This window comes from Ooceraea biroi, chromosome 9 (assembly GCF_003672135.1).
Source record: "Ooceraea biroi isolate clonal line C1 chromosome 9, Obir_v5.4, whole genome shotgun sequence".
Taxonomy (NCBI): domain Eukaryota; kingdom Metazoa; phylum Arthropoda; class Insecta; order Hymenoptera; family Formicidae; genus Ooceraea; species Ooceraea biroi.
The window spans coordinates 15303965-15330131 of record NC_039514.1 but is presented as its reverse complement, the minus strand read 5'-3'; the positions used below and the strand labels follow the sequence as shown (position 1 = coordinate 15330131).

Sequence of the window (26167 nt, the reverse complement as noted above, 5' to 3'; positions counted from 1 at the left end):
CAACGTATCGATTTATTAAACAATTCGATTAATGCAAAATTGCTGAGTTAACTCATATTACTAAATACCAGTTATCTTATTGTGATTAATATCTGATACAATTTCCTGCAAAGTACTTGTGTATTTATGATTAAAATATAGCAAAATGTTGAGATTGACGTATGCAGATCAAATAAATATACAAATAAATCTCCCGAGTTTTTCTATCGTGACCATTATGTCCGATCGCAAGAAATCAGGGCAAAGACGAATAATTAACTCGCAATGGAAATAACGTTAAAAGCGATGCGCAAGATCGAGTGAAACGTTCGTTAAACGAGAGGTCAAGCACAATCATCATCTCGCGGCTGTTCGCGCATTTACGGATCTTCCAATTATCTCCTTCAATGAGCATCGTGCACCGAACGCGCGCCGATCGGTGGCGCATAGTTTGCGACCGGATTGACGAGAGGAATTTATTTATTACCTGACGCAAAGGTGTACAAAGTAGGACAGTGCCATTTGTGACGATCGTTCGTAAATCATCCGGACGCTCGAAAGATCGGGCAACCGGATAGATCCCGAATGCCTATTTTCGTTAGACATCCCTAAACAGACACGGTAATTTTTCCGCCAACGGATCGTCCCATCGTACGTTACTATAAATAATTTGCGGTGCCGCTGCGTGCGATGCAACAGCCCAATGGGGATCTCCAAGAACGGCGTCAAGTCGATCAGCGAGGAAGATCTGGTACGTAATGCCCAGAAGGGCGACAATTCGAGCGCGAAAGGGCAGAATTCCGGGATCCCCGAAGTACGATTGACATGAACATCGCAGTCGATGACGATTGACGTAATTACGCGAATAACGGATAATAAAAAATAATGAAATATAAATGACTATTATATATCTGAATAATTTGAATAATTGCTTGTTCTATAAACGGCCCATTAAGCGCGACTTTCCGATTGTTTTAATTATATTTGTTCGTTACACGAAAAGGGCGTTCAATTGTTATCACAAGGTACGGGAATAATTATTATGCGGCGCAGGCCGCACACGGCCCTAAATCTGGGATATGAATATAAGCGCCGAAAAAGTACATAGATTTAGATTTGGATCACTTCTGTGTACAGTGACCAAATACCAAACACGCGCATTGCTCGTGTGTCCTCGCGTTAGTATTGTTTCAACATTTGAGTACAATTATCAAACCGATCATTTGCTCACGCAAAACGTGATGTCAGATCGAAGTACTGGTTTAAATATGCGCTTTCAAGTTTCGATTTAATTTGAAGCACAAACTAGAATTACGCCAGTGTCCGTTAGTCTGGTGTGCAGAAGGTTCGTCGTATCTGTCAAATACAATGTAGAACCAAATTGTATAATTTCTAATTAATTTTTGGCAATTAAAATATAGTCATCAGATTGAAAAAATTACTATAAAAGAAAATAGAATAAAAGAAGTGAATAAATCAGTAATTTGAAATAACGCAAAATTTAAAAGAAGCGACAAATCTCTGAACTTGATATTAATCTATATCAAATGATGATTCGTTCTTCGTTCATAATTATTAATTCGAGTTTTGCGAATTTATAGATTATAAATTTATCGAAACTTTGCCTCTACATTTGCACAATATGTTACCAGCATCTCAAAATATTTTTTTCTTTTTCAGCTGAGATGTACCATGGCAAACAAAGGAGGTACGTTCCGCTTGAGATTTCGCCGTGACACAGATATTGAGGGAAATTAGCTCTTCGATTAATCGCCGCAGGCAATGTGCATAGAAAAAAAAAGAAGAAACACTCGTTCGCGTATCAAACATTATAGGAAATACCTTGGCATTAACTGAATGCATACAAAAACAAAGAATTTCAAACCGTGATCTGCATAATTATCAATAATTTCTGAATTATCGGAAATTAGTCTATATACTAATCAGGAATCGTAGATTCTCCAATAGAGATTCGTTGGAACTTCCAAGTGATTTAAATATTAAATCGTAATCACGTTTTAATCATCATTTCAAGAATACAATACGTACAAAGATAGAATTCAATTCGCTCATTTAACGGAGCGCTTCAGGGAAGAACCGTGGTCAGTCACACTGCACATGTGTTTCCTCGTATCTCATGTCAGTGAACAATAAACCGCTTTACATATTCAAAGATAAAATATACATTTTTGAAAACTGTTCTGAAAATCCGTTTGATAACATGGTGTTTATGACATTATTTTGTTATTTCGGGCGTATCTCGCTGCGATTTCGCGACACCGCGGACGAAAAAGCTGAAATCCCCGGTTGTAATCGCGTGTTGCAATCGCTCTGTTTACCCGTGATCTCTCAAGATCAAGAGAAATCTGACCGATACTCATTGTTTCACGGGGAGTAGCGGGAACGCCTTCAGTACCGATTAGAGTAGTAAAGCGAGCGGCAGCGAGCGGCAGCGAGCGCGGATGCGGCCGACGAAAGATTCCCCCCAAATTTCTCGATATCACGAGAGCCGAGTTTCGTCAGGCAACAAGTAACGTACTATGAGATAAACCTGGCTGTTCCATAGTGTTCACCTAATTGTAAGCTTCGTCTGTGCTATTTGTGATACGGCGTGATCGAGAACGAGCGACACGCGCGAGCAGCTTCAATTCGGGTATGAATCGGCAAAGCGAGCTTTTGGACTGACGATAAACAATCGTATTATTTGGTTCTCCTCGTGGTATTTATTTGCTTTTATTACTTTCTTCTTTCTCAAGTACTTGATCGAGCTGTAATTACGGATTCTCGGTAAGAAAAGTATAATATAATCGACATCGATCCGATTGCGGCTTCTAAAATGAAGATTTGTTGCAACAATTCGTGCAATTTTTAATTTCTTTCGGTGAACATTCACGGTTGCTACAAGAAAGTAAGAAAGTAGCAAGATTGTTAAAGAATTACCCGGAGTTTCAAGTAAAATGACATAAAAGTCTAATAGCGATAAGAGGCTCTCGAGGTATCTTAAGATATCGTCGCGCGAAAATCTCATAATGTTCGTCACGGTAGTTAATGACAGCAATTTGATTTCACGTAGATAAACGCAGCGCAAACATCAATAGAAACGCGTTAGAGTTGATACGGACTAATATATTGTGACACAGACGCGACTATCGAAATTCCATTCTAATTATTGTACTTAATATATTTTTCTGCTTTAACTCGGAACTCCCGTACAATACGTGTATACTGTCAACGTCTGCACACTTCTGCGCCTATTGCCGGGTAATTATGAATATACAATTCTACATACATATTTATAAACAAGTTAGCGTATATTTCATACACGCATTTGGATATTTATGAGCGCATATTCGTTATCCATCATTTATGAATACACGATCTCAATGGAAATCACTGGTTTCGCCTATGCGTAATTCCGTTAAGGGGGGAGCCTGCTTTAGAACGCTGAAAATAAGGTATATTTTACGAATTGTTTTTGGAGAAACTATACAGCGGATCATTATAAAACTCTGATGCATTTATTAGTACATGTTTAAAGATAACAAAAATTATTTTTTGATTTGAATATATCGCTCGTAGAGGTCGTCCTGGAGAAATCTTAGTGCAGCCGCGTCGCCGGCATTGCAAATTGGTGAGCATTCTCCTGCCTCCAAATTTCGTCTAAACTGAAAAATTGAAATATCTTCTCGTTATTTATGAATTCCCATCGTCGATGAACCAAAGAGAGAAGAAAAAAGTTGAAAAGTGCCAAAATGGTGGAGCTTAGAACACAAAAGTACGATTTTTAGGCAAAGTTTTTGAACTTTTTCACGCAAAAATAATTGTTTAACTTAATGTTTTTATGAATATTAAAGGTTCATCGACGATGGGAATTCATAAATAACGAGAAAATATTTCAATTTTTCAGTTTGGATGAAATTTGGAGGCAGGAGAATGCTCACGAATTTACAATGCCGGCTGCACTAAGATGCCTCAAGGATGACCTCTACAGGCGATATATTCAAATCAAAAAATAATTTTTTTATCTTTAAACATGTACTAATAAATGCATCTAAGTTTTATAATGATCCGCTGTATAGTTTCTCCAAAACAATTCGTAAAATTATACCTTATTTTCAACGTTCTAAAGCAGGGGGGGAGCCTGCTTTAGAACGCTGAAAATAAGGTATATTTTACGAATTGTTTTTGGAGAAACTATACAGCGGATCATTATAAAACTCTGATGCATTTATTAGTACATGTTTAAAGATAACAAAAATTATTTTTTGATTTGAATATATCGCTCGTAGAGGTCGTCCTGGAGAAATCTTAGTGCAGCCGCGTCGCCGGCATTGCAAATTGGTGAGCATTCTCCTGCCTCCAAATTTCGTCTAAACTGAAAAATTGAAATATCTTCTCGTTATTTATGAATTCCCATCGTCGATGAACCAAAGAGAGAAGAAAAAAGTTGAAAAGTGCCAAAATGGTGGAGCTTAGAACACAAAAGTACGATTTTTAGGCAAAGTTTTTGAACTTTTTCATGCAAAAATAATTGTTTAACTTAATGTTTTTATGAATATTAAAGGTTCATCGACGATGGGAATTCATAAATAACGAGAAAATATTTCAATTTTTCAGTTTGGATGAAATTTGGAGGCAGGAGAATGCTCACGAATTTACAATGCCGGCTGCACTAAGATGCCTCAAGGATGACCTCTACAGGCGATATATTCAAATCAAAAAATAATTTTTTTATCTTTAAACATGTACTAATAAATGCATCTAAGTTTTATAATGATCCGCTGTATAGTTTCTCCAAAACAATTCGTAAAATTATACCTTATTTTCAACGTTCTAAAGCAGGGGGGGAGCCTGCTTTAGAACGCTGAAAATAAGGTATATTTTACGAATTGTTTTTGGAGAAACTATACAGCGGATCATTATAAAACTCTGATGCATTTATTAGTACATGTTTAAAGATAACAAAAATTATTTTTTGATTTGAATATATCGCTCGTAGAGGTCGTCCTGGAGAAATCTTAGTGCAGCCGCGTCGCCGGCATTGCAAATTGGTGAGCATTCTCCTGCCTCCAAATTTCGTCTAAACTGAAAAATTGAAATATCTTCTCGTTATTTATGAATTCCCATCGTCGATGAACCAAAGAGAGAAGAAAAAAGTTGAAAAGTGCCAAAATGGTGGAGCTTAGAACACAAAAGTACGATTTTTAGGCAAAGTTTTTGAACTTTTTCATGCAAAAATAATTGTTTAACTTAATGTTTTTATGAATATTAAAGGTTCATCGACGATGGGAATTCATAAATAACGAGAAAATATTTCAATTTTTCAGTTTGGATGAAATTTGGAGGCAGGAGAATGCTCACGAATTTACAACGCCGGCTGCACTAAGATGCCTCAAGGATGACCTCTACAGGCGATATATTCAAATCAAAAAATAATTTTTTTATCTTTAAACATGTACTAATAAATGCATCAAAGTTTTATAATGATCCGCTGTATAGTTTCTCCAAAACAATTCGTAAAATTATACCTTATTTTCAACGTTCTAAAGCAGGCTCCCCCCTTAAACGCGGTCTTTTTTTTATACACACGCACTGATCTTGGATCTAACGATTAAGGAGAACGAATACGAAGGACGATGACGAACTGGTGCCAACGACACGTGACGTAATCTTAATCGATGCTTTTATTAATCGCCACTTTATATCGCGTACGCACTCGATTTGACATGGCACGCGGAAGAAAGAGTCGCAAACAAAATATAAAAGCGCAAAGGCCAGCAGCGTGTCCCAAAGTCGTTAATTATCATTGACACTAATGTAACCGAATTGCGACAGTGTCGCTGAGAACAACACGTCTGCTGATTCTACGCGGTATCACGTGATATCACGAGGATAACAAAACAGCACGTCACACGGCGAACGAATCTTTTAATTCGTGACATATTGCACGATAGAGTACAAGTATCTAGGATAGCGTATATGTGCTGCGGGACGAAAGAAAGAGAGAGATCAGAGAGAGAGAGAGAGAGAGAGAGAGAGAAGGAGAAAGAGCCGCGTGTTGCATTACGCGTCCGTTTATCGCTACGTGCATTCGCGATCCGCGTAACCACGCGCGCGTTCGATTAATTGTCGAATCGGCGGCGATCGGCGCGCTAGAACCTGTACTAACCGGATCCCTAATTCGACCGTCGACATTCGTCCTCGCTCAGCCGCTCAGTGCCGTTTTTTATCTCTCCCAGTGAAAGCTATTAATCGTTATGGTGAGTGGACGTGGTCAATGATCGTCGAATAGACATGAGGCGAGGCTAATCCGGCCGACTACCGCGCGTCCGCGGCTTCTATTTCGTAAGAGACGCTGATATGTAATCACATATTCCGGTCCGTTTTACAAAAAATCGCCATCTGTTCATTAATTCAGCGCGGCATGTATCACGTCAAGACTGCAAAAATCACGCACTGTTTTGAATCTCTAAGAAAAGTAAATACCGTTAAATAATTTCGTTGTTAAAGACGTAATTTAACTGCATAAATGCAGAAAGCACTTTGTTAGAAAGAAACGCTTGTTAAGTACCCGCGAAAATGTTTGCACAGATTATGCGCTTATTGCGCGTATCTGAACGGTACCAAAAATTCAAAATTTTATTGAGCCTCGCGAGAACGTAAATAACAAAAATAAATGTGTGACACGTGTGAATTGCATGGTGCATAGTTCTTTATTTAACCTCACGTGATGTTTAGTGCGAGATAAGTTCTTCCCTCCCGCCGCGATTATTCGCGATTGCATAGCGTTATTTGGAAACCCCGAGACGTGTATCCGTTCATGCAATACTGATCGCCTCCCCGCAGCCGTAATCCGCTTATTTTAGCTCCCAAAGCGATTAGCCGCGCTCGGCCAAACTCCAATAAGGAACGTAAAGCATCGAGGTAACGAGCCGCACATTATCGTCAGAAAAAATATTGAATCTGGATGAATACCGGCTTGTAACTCGCAGAGACGCACGCTTAGCGAGATTCGGATCTCTTATCAAATCTAGTTGGTGCGAGAAAGTCCGCTTATCACATCGCGAGTAGACGCAGCCGCGAATTAATCGGCGGTTATTTCCGAGAAACGCCTCGAGAGACGGTTCCACGATGTCGACAGGTAGAATGTGCGACGGAAATGTATTAATTATTAATCAATTGGGAAGGACCGACGATCGTACGAGTGTAATGTGCGCGAGTAATCGGCAGCCACGATGACGACCGTTATCAATGAACGTATTGTGTTATCGAATTATTCGTGGGCAACCGTAATTTCACGTTCGAGACTCTTTCGTGACACAATCACGTCGCGGTTATCGGCCACTTCGTGTTGGCGGACTTCGAATTCGACTAATTTCTGCTTATGTTTATGATATTTTGCAGCTTTAAGTGATTTACGTGATATTATTAATACCTGCGTAGCTGTAATCTTTCAGTCACCCGCGCGTTAATCTCTTCCCATGCGAGCGCGCGCTGCAATTCGATTCTCCAAGAAACAATTGTCCCAAATATTTGCCGATATAAATTGTCAAGCAATCGGATCAAACAATCCCGTCACGTGATCCCGTCGCATTATCGTTTGCTCGATCAATTTCTCCGGGAAATGCCAGCCACGTGCCATGCGAATCTAATCTCCTCACAATACTCGTTTTGGTTTACATCAGGCAAACGGAATTTGCTTGCGCCAACCTTTGCCCGATGGAAAATGCGCAGGGCAGATTGCGCTCGCCGTTTACCGCTGCTTCCCTACCAATTAATCCGTGCGATTAAATTAAGTCTCGACGAAGCGCGCCTCATTAAGCACGAAAAGTACGCGACACCTGACACAACGCGCATGGATAGTGTATGCAGATGCAAAGATTTTCCGTTTAATCGGTGTAATCCGACAGCTCGAGTAAATATCACGTCGATATCGAGATATATTGAACATTCGTATTATATACTTTGTTATCTCTGATAGCTCTACTACGAGCAATCTAAAGTCATAAATTATTAGAAAAACATTTCCTGCGATTCTCTGTACAATTCTGATTTTGCCGTTATACAAAAAATATCCCAAGAATTAATCTAAAATGTGAGAAATATTTAAGATACTGAAACACAAATAAAACTTTACGTTTAATTCGGATTCAGTGCCCGTGATTCGTCAAAATAATTTCTCACCTTTTGGAAATGCGGCAAAATTGTTAAATATGGCGCATTTTATTAAAATAATTAATAGATTTCAAATTACAGCAATCAAGTTGGAGCTGTTTTGTCAGTCGTGTTGTTCGACTGTGAATGTTAGCAATGTTAATAACCCGTTTGCTCTCTAATTAGCTCGCATCTGCCGAATGATACGTGACGATAAAGGCTCGCGCGCGCACAAAAATCCACAAAGTGTCATCTCGCTCGATTGTTACTCGTTTGCAGACTACTTGAGCGACGACATGTCAACCACCGGCCCGGAATTATCGGTCAGGCGACCGGTCTACCTGCAAGACGAGCTTAATCACTTGTGCAAATACGTCAAGCCCAAGAGGATCCGTGAGTATTGAGGTCTATTCGCGCGGGAATGTAGACGCGCGTAGACCCGCTTATTTTCCTTTCACCGCGCACCCGACTTTTGCTCGCGTGTTTCCTTGGGGAAACCGCTTCTCCATTACTACAATCTACTCGAAACATTGGCTACATTTTATGCGTCAGTAGAACCGGTTAAAGTTGACAAATCGATTGCGAAAGAGCGTAATGAAGTTTCCAGACGAAGGCCGCCTTCGAAAAACTAAACGACTTCAATGTGAGGAAATCAAGAAACCTCAAATTTATGAAGTTTAATTACAAAATTGTAATTATCAAATTATGATTCTTTTTAATGATTATATTGATTCTCAATGTTAGTAGAGAATTTACAGTTACATATTTCCAAAGTCCGCGTTAAATTATATGTAAAAGATTTTTTTATCTTTTTTTATATTTTTGAAGACTATTAATCCCTATGGAAAAGTGAATGAGATATTTCGATTGCGTGGTCTCTTATTTGATCTAATTATTCCTTTATAGTCAAGAATGAAGTGTCAAGACGATGTAAGACGATCAAGCCGATCAAGATTTTGAAGAAGTCGATACCCCTCATTGATTGGCTCTCTTCGTATGACTGGAAAAACAATATTCTGGGCGATGTTGTCGCTGGAATTACCGTAGCCGTGATGCATATTCCGCAAGGTGCGTTGCAACGAAATGAATTAAAGCATTGTTACAATAACTAAAAATTAATTATTACTTCCTAAAAATGGTATACCATTAATAACTTACAAAAATTACAGAAAGCATTGATATGTTCTGTCTGTAAAATTTAATTTGCTGCATCTTTGCGTTAACTTGTCTATTTTATTAAAATAATAATCTCGTTCTTTTTCCGTAAAGTCCAAACTGCCTTATAATAATTTACTTTCATAAAAACAATGACTGTTGCATTATTAATAATGAAAGAATGATATATAATATGTCAAATCGGTTTCATTTTTACAGGTATGGCATACGCTATTCTGGGCAACGTTCCTCCGATCGTCGGCATGTACATGGCATTCTTCCCGGTTTTGGTGTACTTTTTCCTCGGCACATCCAGACACAATTCCATGGGTAGGTGTCGGGCATAGCGAGCCATTAACTGGCAAAAGGCCAGAATGCTATTTAAATTAATGTGAAGCTTTGCCGGCGCAGCGTTTATTACAAATTTTCATCTAGCTGCCGCTTCACTCGGAGGGTCTCATAATTATGCGGGATTGCCGCTTTTGTTAATTAAGGTACGTTCGCGCTTGTCTGCATGATGACTGGGAAAGTCGTTACGACATACAGTTCCGCTGCAATTTCGACAAATAACACATCAGCCGAGAACGGGACCTTAATTTCCGACGTGAACCATCAATACTCGCCAGTGGACGTCGCAACCGCAGTCACATTCACAGTCGCTATTATACAGGTAGCTGCATCGAACACACAATGCGCTTAAATTCATGTACTCTGCGAACATTACGATTCTCCTATACAGGGTGTCCCGGGTTTTAACCGACAAACTGCGGGAGCATATTCTACTAGTGGAAATAAGAAAAAATTCTTATATCGAGTTTGCTTAGAAATGCTTTATTACAAAGTTATAAACCAATATTGAAAAGAAATATCAGATAAGTAACAACGGAACATAGTGTAGAATTTGGAAGGTCGAAGACGTTTATGTTACGTGTATTCACATGTATTCGTGTTCACTATGTTGAAACGATTCAGTATGATTGTTACTTTCACAACAGTAGCCGTTAGATTTCAATCGTCGTGTCAACTAGCAATTACTATCAGAATGCCAAAAGTGTTTTCAAATGAGGAATACACCGATATTCATTTCGTGCACGGATTCTGTGACGGAAATGCACGAGCTGCCGTACGAGAGTATCAACGTAGATTTCCTAACAGGAGAGTACCAGATAGATTTAAAGCAACGAATTACTAATTCAGTTACTGAGATGCAACAAAATTTTCAGGAATGTCGTACCGTAACAAATTCTGTACTACGTCGATGTCTAGCTCGTATCGATGTGCAAGGACAACATTTCGAAACGCGTCACTAAATCATTGCGTAGATAATTTTTATTTTTGTGAAAAAATCCGTTGTTACTTATCTGATATTTGTTTTCAATATTGGTTTATAACTTTGTAATAAAGCATTTCTAAGCAAACTCGATATAAGAATTTTTTCTTATTTCCACTAGTAGAATATGCTCCCGCAGTTTGTCGGTTAAAACCCGGGACACCCTGTATATGTGGTGTTTCTACACATTATTAACTTTATTCCCGCGCTTTCTCTCTTCTCAATCAAATTACTTCAATTAGATTTATCTTATTAAATTTCAAAAATCAGATCAGAGACTGGCAACTCTTGTCAACAAAATTAATAAAATTACGATTCATTACGATTTATAATTAATTAGTTTAATTATGTAATCAGCCTTCTCACATAAGATACTTTAATTCAATATATCATTTCGCGTGTTTCAATTTTCCACCCGACGACATGTTTCTCGAAAAACGTCTAATTTCAGAAGTCGCAACGTGTTTAACATTTCTGGTCGGTGGCCTATTTTAATTATCGTTCCTGACGTATATATTTGCACAGTGCATTTCGTCCTTCTCTTGACCTCCCACAGCATCACTCAAAATCTCTCGTCTAGTTAGGAATGTACGTGCTGCGTTTGGGCGTAATCTCGTCTCTCCTCGCGGACAGCCTCGTGAGTGGATTCACAACTGCAGCAGCAATGCACGTGTTTACATCGCAAATAAGGGATCTCTTCGGGCTAAGCAACCTGCCGCGGCGTAAAGGTGCATTCAAGCTTATCCTCGTGAGTACAACTAAGTTTTATTTAGCGTTGCAAATATTAGGCGATTCTGTTCTTATTAGATACATATGTATTTTTTCTTCTTCTTTCTTCTTTTCCTTTCTCATCTCTTATGTCACCAAACGAAGTATTCGCTAAACATTTAGTCATGACAAACGCGATCCGTAATATAATTCCGTGTAATCTGGTTGTAATTTAAATGCCAGGAGAAAGTGTTGCGTAAGATATACGAAGATTATGCGACGTTGTAAAAGGTCAAGGCTGATATGCGCGTTGCGTTATATCTCTTTATAATCACTCCGTAAAGTTTTCCCCAAAAATAATCGATTATTAGTTATAATAAATATGTATTTATATAGAGACGTTATTGTGATAATGTCGAGAAAATAGTTATTAATATTAATCAAAAATTTTGTGAATAAAAATGACATCTATGTGCAAATGTAGATTAAAGTAAAAACGCTATTGCTAATTTAACAATATTAATAATTACTTGCATTTTTATTTATTCAAATTAAAACTTTTCATTGATAAGGCGAAAAATATTACTTGTTTCCATGAAATTCTTAAAATATCACTTTTATGGTGATGATCCGATGTGTATCTTGATTGATATTAATATTTGTTTTATTAATTTTTCAGACTTATGTAGATGTTATCAACAGTTTCAACAGCGTCAATACAACTGCTTTAATATTGTCTTGTATCACTATCTTAGCACTTATTTTCAACAACGAAATTCTGAAGGTTAGTAGTATTACTGATTACGTTTGACACATACTATACACGTCAAACGTAATATTTCAAAATCGAGAACATCTTCTAAAAACATATTAATTTGGATTTTAGCCAAGAATCTCAAAGTTGTGCCCGTTTCCGATTCCGATAGAAATGCTTGCAGTAGTGATCGGTACTCTAGTATCCATGCAAATGAATCTCGCGGAAACGTACAACGTGATAACAGTCGGTGATATTCCAGTCGGGTAAGTGTATTTTTTGTGCAGCATTCACTCGATTTATCTTTCACAGCTCTTAGTCAAAATTGTGATTTATTACACAAATATCGATGCCTTTGTTAAAACATTAATCATGATCGAACGAATGCATCGAACATCATTGAGTTCGTTAGAGACATTTTTTAACAGATTGCAGCAAGCTGTGAAAGTGAAATATTAAAGTAAACTTCAAATTGCGTCATAATATCACCTCTGTGAAGTTGGCCCCCCTTCTTCAAAATTTTAAAAAAATAAGCACAGTTCTGATTGCCCCCCGAAGAGTTCTAGAGTTCTCAGTCCTTTTTAGAAAGAGTTCTGCCATTTAAAGTAACGAAAACACCATTTGAAACACCGGGGGGGCTAACTTCACGAAACTGAAATTCAAACGGCTATAACTTTTTTGTTTTTAATTTTAGCGCTTTGAACCTTAAGAATAATTTGTAGAACTCTTTGGGGGGCCATCAGAACTCTCAATAGAACTCCGGATTTCCCAAAAAAAGTTCGGACCCAGAACTTTCAAAGTGCCAGAACTCTTTTGTTTTCGATTTCAGAGCATTGGTTCTTAGGGATAATCGGTAGAACTCTTTGGGGGGCCATCCGAACTCTCAACAGAACTCCGGATTTCCAAAAAATAACTTTCGGACCCAGAAAAAATTCAAAGTGCCAGAACTTTTTTGTTTTCGACTTGAGCGCATCGAGTATTAAGGATAATCGTTAGAACTCTTCGGGGGGCTACCAGAACGCTCGACAGAACTGCGGAATTATTAAAATAATTTTCGACCTGAGGAACTTAGAAATTTTCTTTCTTTCTAAAAAGGACTGAGAACTCTAGAACTCTTCGGGGGGCAATCAGAACTGTGCTTATTTTTTTAAAATTTTGAAGAAGGGGGGCCAACTTCACAGAGGTCATAATATCAAGATTTTCAGGTTGCCAGTCCCGTCGGTGCCGCCGTTGTCCCTTATACCCGACGTTTTAGTAGATAGCTTCGTGATCACCATGGTCGCTTACACGATATCGATGTCGATGGCATTAATTTTCGCGCAGAAGATGGGTTACGAAGTCGACTCCAATCAAGAACTAGTGGCGCAGGTAAATCTTGTACCCAACATCAATCGATGCATGCAGATTTCGTTACACAACACCAATCGACACTAATAGATATTTCTAAATGTTCTAAAACAGTTCTAGAATTTCTAAAAGTGGTCACGATCGGCATTCTTAATCAAAATACTAGTCTTTGCTTTTCATTGTGCATGCAGATTGCATGCTCGCGATGCTTCGTGTATTTTAACGTTTCCGTTCGAATAAATCAACATTAATTAACGTCTTTATATCTCTAAACATGTAGGTGTATTCGTAACAACCCAGATAACATTTTTTGCTAAAGCAAAGTAGTGCAATCTATTTGCTGGCAATTATTGCTGTCATGTTGCTACAATAATGACAGAAATTAACTTTTGCCACACTTTTGTTGACATAATGCCATAATTATATATTTTCCACCGCAGCTGTTGCCCCAAAGGTGCTGTAAAGTTGCTGCTTTCGTGTTTCTTTGCTACCAATATTGAAACAAATGAGGACTCACCTCGTTGCCATTTTGTTTGCAACATTTCTGAGCAATTCTTAGCAAAATACTTGCAAACTGTTACGTGGGAACAACGAACTGGAATGATTCCAGGGTCTGGGAAATCTCGTGGGCTCCTTTTTCTCCTGCATGCCCATCACGGCCTCGTTGTCCAGATCACTGATCCAGCAGACTGTAGGTGGACACACGCAGCTTGCGAGCCTGATATCGTGCGGGATCTTGGTCAGCGTATTGCTGTGGATCGGTCCGTTCTTTCAACCGTTACCACGAGTAATTATTCTTCTTTATTATTCCTGAGTTGATGTTCGATCGATATCGATGCAAGATTTAACAATCGGAAATTTAACTGAAACATTTATATTGCATCCGCTACGTAGTGCGTGCTAGCGAGTATAATCGTGGTGGCGTTGAAAGGAATGCTGATGAAGGTCACCGAGTTCGTCAGATTCTGGAGACTGGACAAGATTGATGCGGGCATCTGGGCCGTCACCTTCGTCATTGTGATACTCTTCGATGTTGAGTATGGATTGCTGGTTGGCGTGCTACTCTGCATCGGGAGACTACTCGTTCTTGCGGTGCATCCTTACACGTGCAAGCTCGCTCTTGCGCCCGGTACCGAACTTTACTTGGACGCCAAGAGATACAAAGGGGTACGAACTTATAATTCCAGCTGTTTTTCCCGATGTCGTTTTAGTTCCGTCTCATTCCTGCTGTCTCTTCGTGTTCTAATACGAACTTCTTGATTCCTTGTTCGATGATTTATTTCTTCCGCGAGGAGCATCATTTTTAATGACTTTTAAAAGTAAATTTTAGTGCAGTTTGGACTTTTAATGAGTCACAAGATTTAACAAAAATTTTCGTGCAATATATAAAGTTAGAACTTCCAAATACTTCAGTAATTTTGGTATTAAACATAATTTTACGAAATTGTTATTTATTAAGTAATTTAAGATCGTTAAAGAGTAATTTAAATTATTTAAACGATAAATGAATGATGAATAATTGTTAACGAGAGTCAGGTAAAAAACAAATATTACATAAATATTTTTAGACTGTGGAAATCCCTGGCATCAAGATCTTCCATTATTCCGGCAGTCTGAACTTTGCATGTAGACAATATTTTCGTGAAGAGGTTTACAAAGTTGCTGAGATCGTACCTCAGAAGGAACTCAACAGGCGACTGAAAGCTGTGAGCAACGGTATCGATGCAGAGGAAATTAAAAAGGTAAACCTACGTATAATTATTTTTTAAAAAGGCAAAAGAATATTGAACCGTATATCACAATTTTTACTATATTTACGATAATTAATTATCTTAGAAATAACTCATTGCATTGTCTAAGCGTCTTATTTAATGTATTTTACGATATTTTATTATATATTCGCTTTACAGCTACGTATTCTCATTCTGGACTTCACCGCGTTGTCGCACATCGACCTGGCGGGCGCAAACGCATTGCGAAACATCGTCGCCGAGTATAGTGGCATAGAAGTATCCGTCTACATAGCGGGTTGCTCAGGTGAGTCAAATTTGAGATCAATTTCCGCCGCTTAATTGATAAATGCGCAATATTCATAAATTTATGCACTATACGGAGTAAAAAAGCAAACTTACGATACGTTATCGTGCACAATATCCCCTCCTAATTATTGATTCTAATATCGATCCCTTTAATACATCCTATAGAAGAAAGACCAATTTCTCATATTTCTGTCATTGCAAGAAAGTCCACGGATGATATTTTTACATTTACATTTAGTATATCAAATATCTATAGTTAATACAATTTTGTATTTATTGAAATTACCAAAACTTCAGGATAATAAAACTGATAATGTCTGAAAATCTGATGGAAGTCCTACTAACGAAATTGCAATCGCAGGTCCCGTTTATGAGACCATGAGAAAGTGCAACCTGACTGAGCAGAACGAGAATCACTTCTTTGCCATGTTCCCGACCATCGCCGACGCGGTGCATTTCGCGCGATCCCATGGCGAGGTGCCGTCGACGCCGGCATGGAGCACCCAAGCCTACGACGAGAACTGCATTAGCAGACTTTGAGGACTTTCGCGGCGAAAGCTCAAGAACGTTTCACTCGAATACACCACTTTTTCGCTCGTTATCGCGAATATTTATACGTGCCTTGTCATTAATATTCACACGCTACCCGATGCGGTTTCTTTATTTGCGGGAGGTAGTAACATTCACTGAAATATTGACGATCCGATTACTACCCTCTGTGAAGCTTACTTAGCAGGATAAAATCGCCGAGTCTCTCGAATTTCGCATTCATGCAACGACATTGCATTGAACGTTCGGGAAAGCGACAGGAAACATAAAACTGATTTGCAGAGGAAACTCGAATATCTAAAGATAAAACTTGGATCTCATAAATTGAGATCGATGATTCACATATTTATATAAAAAGTAATACATGAACGCATTGTATCATTTTATAGACGACGTATATTTAGGAGGCTATTGCTGTTTTCTCATACGATTGTATGGAATGAGTCAAACTATTTTAGGAACTGTGAGAAGAATACAGACTGCAGAATTATTTGATATATTGAAACAGATTCTAAAGATTGTATTGGCAAGGTATAAAAATAAGGATTAGACATAATTTGATCGGACACAATGTTTCATTTGAAGATCTTACTAAAAGTCTAATTATAATAACTCATGGCTAAAACAAACCATATTATTATTACAATTTTCTTGTAACAGATCTTGTTATCGAAAATAGTTTAATACTAAACTTTTTATTGCTTGACGTTTTATTTGAAAGAAAGAAAAGAAACGAAAGCATGTGAATAATGTTAAATTAAATATTTTTGCTTGAATTGGAACGTATTAGTAAACATAAATGTGAACAACAGAAATGTTAGTTGTTTAACTGCAAGTCAAGATAAATTATGTTAAATATGAGATTCTGAATAAAGAAGTATTTATTCAAAATTGTCTTATTTTATTTTCTAAAATGCATCAATAATATAGATATGTAACAAGTTATCGTTGCTCATGAATATTCAGTTACTATCAGTATTAAGAGACTGCGCACAATTGCGTCACATACGTTCCAAAACGTGACATGTTGCAAGTTTTGAAGAGTTATTGCTTATTATGTGTCGACTTTTATCTGTAGAAAATTTTTTGATAACAACAATTTAAAAATAAGACAAACAAAAATAGCATTATTTGCATGTCCCATTACACGTTCTAAATTCATACACAATAACTATAAAAATTTTATCATTTGCACTTAATTTTGCGGGAATATTTATATAACTTTGCATAAATAACTGTGTATATCGTAAAATTAAAATATAAAGATAAATTAAAAATATATATTATAAAAATATATATATATATATATTGGTAGTTATAAATCAGTTCTATTGAAATTTAACGATTCAATGTTTAATGGCATCACGAAATATGCTAATTGAATTCAATAAGATTTGCGCTATTCTTTCATGTATTTCTTTTACCGTATTCGCAACGCATGGTTATATACGATTGGACGTAGTCCAATGATAAATACTACTAAAGACCAAGTGCAAGGCTGCACGGAGAACAACGTGTGATATATATCTTTCTTTCTATTACCTACCTTTCTATTACCTGTTTTGATTAATTTTCTGCTTGTATTATGCGTATGATAATGTTACACATGTAATATATATTACATGTATAATAATAATAATATTAAACATTTACATATACATATATACAGGGTGTTTCCTAAGTAAGTAGACAAACTTAAGGAGCATATTCCTTGGCTTATTTTAAGAAGAAAAGGTCATATAAACATATGTCCTAAACTGCTATGTTTTCCAAAAAAAGTACATCACTGTTTTCGTTCACTTTTCGGATAGCGTGCTTTTGCAGTACGAGTCAACAGCGGTGGGGATGGAGTGGGGATGGAGTGGGGATGGAGTGGGGATGGTCTCGCGGCGCCGCAAGCGAACACTCGTTTCAGACTGCGCCGCGCGGCCTGCAAGATCCCCAGACTTAAATCCAGTGGATTTTTTTCTATGGGGACAGTTTAAATCTTTAGTTTACGCTACACCTATTCAAAATGAAGAAGATCTCAGAAATCGCATAATAGATGGATGTGAAAGAATACGTAACACTCCAGGTATTTTTGAGCGTGTACGTCAATCAATGGAAAGGAGAGTCGAGGCGTGTATCATGGCTGCAGGTGGACATTTTCAGCAGTTACTGTGATGTTATTATTTTTCTTTTTAGTTACTATTTTCTTTTTCGTTACTATTGTTTTTCATTTGTTTCATTTGCAATAACACAAACTGTTCTATAATAAACGAAAAGTGAACGAAAACAGTGATGTACTTTTTTTTGGAAAACAAAGCAGTTTAGGACATATGTTTATATGACCTTTTCTTCTTAAAATAAGCCAAGGAATATCCTCTTTAAGTTTGTCTACTTACTTAGGAAACACCCTGTATATATATAAATTTCACATATATAAAATAATAATAGGTATAGACATTAACAAAAAGATCACATAATTTATATAATAATGAAAAAAATATTTATATGCAAATTATTTTATTGCGTTTATAAAATCCGTTTATTGAAGTGAAAACGGCGATGTACGAGAATCGTAAAATCGTACACACATCTGAAACTTCAATTTCGCGTAAACAGATAAACTGTTGATAGAATATATTCAATAAACGCATTTTATAATTCGAGGCGCAATGGTAACGGCATAGCTACCGGAATCGTTTGTTGGCTGGTATTCATGGTCGACTCTACACTCCCGATAAGCAACTGGGCTACTTTTCGCATTCCACAAGCTGTACACGAACGCTAGACGCGTTAATGGAATCGGTGTTTTCCGATATTACGCGCATACCACGCACTTTTCGCGGCGAAAATCTGCGAGGAGCACGGAAACGTCTTAACTCAATCATGACGCGATAAAAACTAATCATGGCGGCAATCTTCTCAATTCAAATCTGCCTCGGTTACGTTGCGATTCGATCGCGATATTAATTAATTCGCTAGAGTGATCACTTAGTGCTCGATTTCGATATTTGCGTAAATTTTGCGTATATTTAAAGCATTTTTAATGCGTATTATCATGCAAATCGTGCAGAACTAACTTCTCGGATTATTTTGCGCCGCCGCATTATGCATTAAGGCGCGCTACGTCGCGCGACCACGACATGCGACATCGAGATTCTTACGCCGCAGCGTCGTATCTGGAAAATTAAAATAAATGTATTAATATTAGTTTAACATGTTAATACCGTGATTAGAAATTAATTAACATACAATCAAAGAGTGAACCCAGGCAGCACATGTTAGCTTAATATATTGGGTCATTAAGTATGAAACTTTACAAATGTAAAAGCGCCATCTTCAACATTTGTTATCTCAAATTTGGCGCCAGACGTCAGTATCAGGTTAGGTTAGTGTGATAGATGTATGTTCGCTCTTCAAATGTCATATTTGTTTGTTCAAATATCTTCATTAGTTTTATTGGTCGATTCTTTTTTATAGAACTATGGAAAAGTCCAAAATTCGTGTGATTTATGAATATGAGTTCCGCCGTGGAACCACAGTGTCGGAGACGGCTCGTAATATCAACGCTGTATTTGGTGAAGGTTCAACTACTAAAGCAACGGTGGGCAATTGGTTCAAAAACTTCAGAGATGGAGATTTCAGCCTCGCTAATGAGCCACGTGGAAGACCAAAGACGAAGGTGGATAATGATCACTTGAGAGCCGTAGTAGAGTCCGATCCATCTCAAAGTACACGTGAATTGGCATCGATATTCAATGTTTCCATACCCACCATATTGGTTCATTTAGCTGCAATTGGTAAGATAAAGAAGTTGGATAAATGGGTCCCGCACGAATTGACCGATGCGCAGCAGGCGCAACGTCTAGAGGCTTCCCTTTCTTTGCTTTCCTGTCACAAAAATGAATCTTTTTTTAATCGAATTGTGACCTGCGATGAAAAGTGGATACTCTACGACAATCGTAAACGCTCACATCAGTGGCTGAACGCTGATGAACCACCGAGACATCACGCGAAACCCAACATTACACAGAAGAAGCTTATGGTGACTGTTTGGTGGTCCAGGCCAGGTGTTATCTACTACAACTTTATGAAACCTGGTACATCGATAACGGCTGAAGTATATTGCAAGCAACTGGACGAAATGATGCAACAACTTGCTATTAAACAACCGAAATTGGTCAATCGGTCAATGCCAATCCTGTTGCATGATAATGCTCGACCGCACACTGCACGACTGACCGTGGCAAAGCTACAGGAGTTGGAATTGGAAACTCTCCGTCATCCACCATATTCACCAGATCTATCACCTACCGACTATCACTTCTTCCGGAATTTGGACAACTTCTCGGTGGGAAAATTCTTCAATTCTCAACAGGCAGTCGAAACAGCCTTCCGCGACTTCAGCGATTCCCGTACTCCTGGCTTCTATAGTAGAGGCATAGACCAACTACCACTAAAATGGCAGAAGTGTGTAGATAACATGGGCGCATACTTCGATTGAAAATAAATCATGTCCACGTGCCAAAAAATGCAAAAGTTTATGTTCTATTTGTAAAGTTTCATACTTAATGACCCAATATGTTTCTTAGACGTATCTAATGTCTAAGAAACATAACGTACCATTTAAGAAACGGTTTAAATAGAAACCGTTTTTAGACCTCAATTTTAAAAACGTATTTTTCACCTTTCCACAGAAACGAAAAATGTGTTTTATTAAATTGATTTGAAATTATATAATTAATATAGAAAAAATAGTAATTTCTACTTACTTTGCGGGTATTAATTATTTTTACATCATACGTTTCAATGTACTCGATTATGGAACAAGAGACAAAAATCAACACAAGTGTGTGCGATTCCCACCTCTGATTCACCAAGCGACCGATAGATGGCCAGGCCAGACGTGACGTTCTCGCAAGTAACATTTGTGTTATCACCTTGTAAATAACCATCCGGAAAACCGATCCAATACTCTTTTCTTCTTCTTTTCTTATGAAACTTTTGAGATCACTGTTACTTGAAGTGATATTTCAAAAGAGTGAGATTCCACTACACGAAATTTAGAGAGTAATTCATAAAATATAAAAATCTAGTTTTTCACAAAAATGTGACTTAACTCTGTCTATCTTTGAGGCACTGATATATAGAATGATAAATATTTTTCTGATGGTTTCTGAAACGTTTCTCCTAACGTTTTTTCGTTGGACATTTTTCTGCTAAATAAACGTTTCAATAAAATGGTTATGAAACGTTACGGCAAAACGTTTATGAAACGGTTTTGAAACCAATGTGTGCTGCCTGGGAACCATCGTTTTCTGTCAGAAGTAAATATACTTCGCGCAAATAAGTGAGAATCATTAACGATGACAAAAGTTAGGTAAGAGCTTCGTAATTTCTTTTTTGATCTTGATTTCGTTTCGTCATTCAAGCGCACCGCGGCGGAAGCGGGGAAGCCCGGCGTTGCAGAAAAATTGATGTTTCGTAATTCGTAATATTGGGTTGGCAAATAAGTTGGTTCGGTTTTTTAAGGTGGAATAAAATACAATTTTTTTTATACACAAAATAAATTTTAATCAATTATATATTGACCATTGTTATTGATGACTTCTTGCCATCTTTCCACCAACTTCATTATGCCGCGTTCGTAAAACATCTGAGGCTTATCGGCGAAAAACCAATCCAGGTGTCTTTTGACGTTCTCTTCATCCTTGAAGAATTTTCCGTTCAAAGAGTTCTGCAACGACCGGAATAAATGATAATCGGAAGGGGCCAGGTCCGGTGAATACGCAGGATGAGGCAAAACATCCCAGCCAAGACTGAGTAATTTGTTCCGAGTTGTCAATGATGTGTGAGGTCTGGCGTTATCGTGGTGGAAGACAACACCTTTTCGATTATCAATTCTGGACATTTTTTGCGGAGTGCTTGGTCCAATTTTGTTAACTGCGAGCAGTATGTGGTTGAATCAATCGTTTTGCTTGACGGTAACAGCTCGTAGTAAATGACACCTTTGAAATCCCACCATACGGAGAGCATGATCTTCTTCGGATGCAATCCTGCCTTCCAGGTTGTTTGTGGTGGCTCGCTGCTGTGTCCCCATGATCTTTTCCGCGTTACATTCTCATAGACGACCCATTTTTCATCCCCTGTCACTAACCACTTCAAAAATGGATCGTTTTCTTGACGTTTCCGCAGCAAATCGCAGATGGATATGCGAGTGGCCAAGTTGGCCTCGGTTAATTCATGCGGCACCCACACATTGAGCCGAGAAACGTATCCCAGTTGGCGCAAATTGTTTTCTACGCTTGTATGAGACATATTAAGTACTGTAGCAATCTCTCGCACCGATTGGGATGGATTTTTATCGATGATAGCTTTGACATTACTTGAATCAATCTTGATCGGGCGACCGGAGCGAGGCGCATCATTGACGTCAAAATCTCCAGAACGGAATTTGGCGAACCACTTTTGACATACGCGTTCTGTTAAGGCATCATCTCCATAAACACGGCATATCTTTTTATGAGCCTTTGCAGCTCGTTTGCTCTTCTTGAAATAATAGAGCAAAATATGACGATAATGCACGTTATTTCCTTCCATTTTTACAGCTACGCAGCACACACAATATTGATGTTAGTCAAACCTAAATTTACAGAAAGGTTATGTGAAACATGTACTTTCAAATGCACTCTGAAGTTGCGCGATAGTGTCGAGAAAAACAAGAGTGAATTGGAAAGAAGTTGCACCGAAGCAAAAACCGAACGAACTTATTTGCCAACCTAATACAATGCGATTGCCAATGTCGCGGCGTTTCCATGCGGTGCCAATCGCGCTCATCGCCGGCGCGCGCGCGTCTCCATTAATTTGCTCGTTGCAAACGCGCGACTGCACCTCGGAAAAAGTGCGTCGACATGCACCGCGCGGTGTCAGGGTGAGTCGCTAATCGTCGACGACGACGAGAGAATATTTATAAGGTTTCGTCCGTGGAAAGATGCCGCGCGTAGAAACGCCGCAAATGCGATGAATGCTGGTTTTCTAACGGCTAACCTGCAAAGTGTTCGTTTTCGCCGAAATCAGCGTCGTCGCAGGATTCCGATCGCGCGTGCGCGCGTGATCGTGTCGCGTTCTCGAGCGCGTTGATCCTGTCCATCGATTAATTGATCCACGAGTTATTCACGATTTTAATTTACCTATTATTTACATTTACAGAAACGGGATGATTCATCCGTCGGGATAACAAAGCAGAAATAGTGTAAATTATAAATGGTGAGTAATGAGAATTTAAATATCTTCTGTATAATTAATGTAATCCAAGGCTCGTAATTCGCGATAAGCCAGCACGCAAGATAGTCATGGTGATATATGCGAGTCATAAGAAAGAAAGAGAGAAGAATATATTTTAATAAGATATGCATGGTTATTATATTTTACATGAAATATTTGTGTGCATATAAACTTTTTGTAAACGCGATAAAATAATTATGTCATGTCGCGCGAGATACTTTCTCGGTGGGAATTTCATGTATTCGACCGCTACACTAGCTGCACTCGTAATGTCAATGTGTTATAATGCAACGTATCTATGTATTACATCTCTAAACGCGTTAAAGTTGCGACGTGCGCTGCACAGGAAAGCACGCATTACGCGCTAATCGATCGAAGCGAGTCGAGACGAAGTTAGCAGTCTGCTTTTGCCGCTGCGAAAGCTATTTTTAAATTTGCACTGCTCCGCAGCCATGAGCGCGGCTTTCACAGCTGCGCGTTTGACGCGTGCACTTTGTACACACTCGAGCCCGAGCATCCGTGTCGGTGCGGTCAGTGTTCGGCCTTTCTGGGGAACGCCACGTCTGACGCGCTTATTTACGATGAACGCGTGGATGCAGTACTTCAAGTCCGTTCCGACGCATATGGTAAGCGACAAAATCCCCAAACGTTTATATCAAACGTGCTTAACTTTCGTGTCGTGCAGCAAACTCGAAGCCGCACGATTCAGAGGTTAGGTTGTCCTGTCCCGTATGCCAACGTGTAATTGCAACTCCCACTTCCAATTATTTAATAAAAGAATTTATTAAATAATGCATCATGTACAGAAGCGAATTTGTTACGTTTGATATTTGCGTTTAAATCTTCGTCACTTTTGCATTTGTGTCAAATATTCCTGACAAAACTGAGCTATTTGTGATATTTGTTTCAGGATTATGATGGCCAAGCCAGAGCGGAGAAGTTATCGAGAATCATAATAACGTTGTTTGGTGTAAGATGTTATTTTAAGACCTTCCGCAGCATGCATGCGTACATCAATCATTGCAGATAATTGTAGCATGAAAATTAAATGTTCTTATAGGCGGTTGGCTTGATCTGGGGATATGTTATTCAACAATTCTCACAGACGATATACATATTGGGCGCTGGATTTCTCATGGCAGCATTGATCACCGTACCACCATGGCCAATGTACCGCCGCAAGCCACTGGAGTGGCAAAAATCGCACTCTGAAGTTACCACCAAGCTCAGAAAGAAAAAGTAATTACGGAACATGTTCTCGATATCTGAAACAAAGTCTAATATAATAAACTGTACAATCTCGTTCTACGATGTGAATCTGATTGTTGAAAATGGAAATATCCATGCATATGTTTCAGAATGCGTTTTTTTACGCGTTTGTGAGAGACAAATACTTTTAATATGCGAACACAGTTGCTTAGCAGGACAATTATGAATGAAAGATTTAATATGTCTTACAAAATATCTTCAAATCTGTTGACTGTATAGACGCAAATTGCAGATTAGATAGTACATTTATATTTATTATAATTTATGTATATTAAGAAATTAGCAACATTCATATAAATACAAATAATGATCTTTAAAGTTCCAAAAGTTTGCTGACGAAAAAATTTTAAAAAATATAATTAACTTTAAAAATATATAATTTACTTAACCATAAAAAAGTTTTCTTTAGATACATTATACGCAATAACAACTTTCTTGTTGTCTTTCACTTATGTAATATACTCACAATACCATTTACCCAATCCTCTTCATGAAAATGATGAAATGATTATCTCTGGACATTTGCTATAATCAAATCGTCATTAATTTAATATAATTCAATAAAGGAACAAACAGAGCGCGCAATTTGAATTATGCAATAAAAGGACCGTACGCATGTAGGAAATCTAGTAATGACCTCAACGTAAAACATTTTAGTTCAATAAATAGTTGACGTATTCGGCAAGTTAATCTATTCGTACGAATCACATTCGAACTGTTTCTTATTTCTAAAGCGCTTGTAGTAATTACTATTCTAATACTATGTAAGCGCAGAAAGTACGAATCCGCGAATCGTATACATAATCAAATAATTACCCGGCATTACACCGCTTCAACCTCGGTTACAGTTACAGTTACATAAATAAAAAAGAAAAAACGAACAGGCATATTATCTGCAAGTATTTCGCGTCAGGCGGTACGGCGTTTCCCTTCCGCACAACGGAACCGCTCTTATATAACACCGCGCTCCAGAAAAAAGCGGTAGCTACGCGGATCCGGTATCGCAAATCGTCGGTCAATCAAAGTGTCCCTTGCGTCGATTACAGCACGCCACCGCCTCTTAATCAAGAATCGCTGGACTCGTTCCAACAGTTGACTTTCATCGATCCTGTCATCCATTTTCTCCGATCGTGGATTGACCGGGTCATCGTTTCTCACAAAGCGCCACGTTGATTACACTTTCACTCTCTCATTATTTGAATATTATAAAATAACAAGTATACGCCATGTGTACCGCAAATATATTGAATTTGCATTTTTCAGGTTTTGCTGGAAATAAAATGCAATCAAAATCTGCAACAAATTCACAATAGCTTCACAGCGTAAATTGGGACTTTAGTGTCTTCACTTTGAACATTATGTCACGACAAATCCTTATTAAATCATGTGTTACTGTGTGAATTATGTACTCCTTTTCACAGCAGGCAATATATGCGCATATTAGGCGCATATATTGCCGATTGTAAATCATGATGAAGAAGTTGAGATTATAAGAAAAGCAAAAGTCGCTCAGCACTTTTGCATTTCCATGGCATCTCTTACATAATCGGACTACTGACTGTGTGACTACCGACTGTGTTGGTGAATTCACTGAGCGACGCGAATGCTCGCTCT

General features: G+C 38.1%; 2 protein-coding genes across 5 annotated transcripts; both read left to right on the top strand.

Moving 5' to 3' along the window:
- The first annotated feature begins 607 nt into the window (after positions 1-607).
- Positions 608-16906, top strand: LOC105279467 (solute carrier family 26 member 10). Of its 3 annotated transcripts, XM_026972113.1 has the most exons (15): positions 608-730; positions 1660-1687; positions 8413-8526; positions 9040-9201; positions 9508-9618; positions 9783-9958; positions 11199-11366; positions 12006-12110; positions 12213-12346; positions 13286-13448; positions 14038-14214; positions 14322-14594; positions 14996-15169; positions 15338-15464; positions 15828-16906. In XM_026972113.1, the coding sequence occupies exons 1-15, from the start codon at positions 683-685 to the stop codon at positions 16004-16006; spliced, it is 2139 nt and encodes a 712-aa protein (XP_026827914.1). In that variant the 5' UTR covers positions 608-682; the 3' UTR covers positions 16007-16906. The 3 variants fall into 3 exon arrangements, with proteins under 3 accessions (XP_026827914.1, XP_026827913.1, XP_011337568.1); XM_026972112.1 differs by lacking the exons at positions 608-730; positions 1660-1687 and adding an exon at positions 6102-6239 and having other exon boundaries at positions 15828-16006; XM_011339266.3 differs by lacking the exons at positions 608-730; positions 1660-1687 and having other exon boundaries at positions 6167-8526.
- Positions 16907-23725: 6819 nt separating this feature from the next.
- LOC105279470 (signal peptidase complex subunit 1) lies at positions 23726-25950 on the top strand. 2 transcript variants are annotated; one of them, XM_011339274.3, is made up of 4 exons: positions 23726-23910; positions 24195-24254; positions 24345-24523; positions 25817-25950. In XM_011339274.3, exons 1-4 carry the CDS (start codon positions 23737-23739, stop codon positions 25830-25832), a joined length of 429 nt encoding a protein of 142 aa, XP_011337576.1. In that variant the 5' UTR covers positions 23726-23736; the 3' UTR covers positions 25833-25950. The 2 variants fall into 2 exon arrangements, with proteins under 2 accessions (XP_011337576.1, XP_026828239.1); XM_026972438.1 differs by lacking the exon at positions 25817-25950 and having other exon boundaries at positions 23749-23910; positions 24345-24987.
- The last annotated feature ends 217 nt before the right edge of the window (positions 25951-26167 follow it).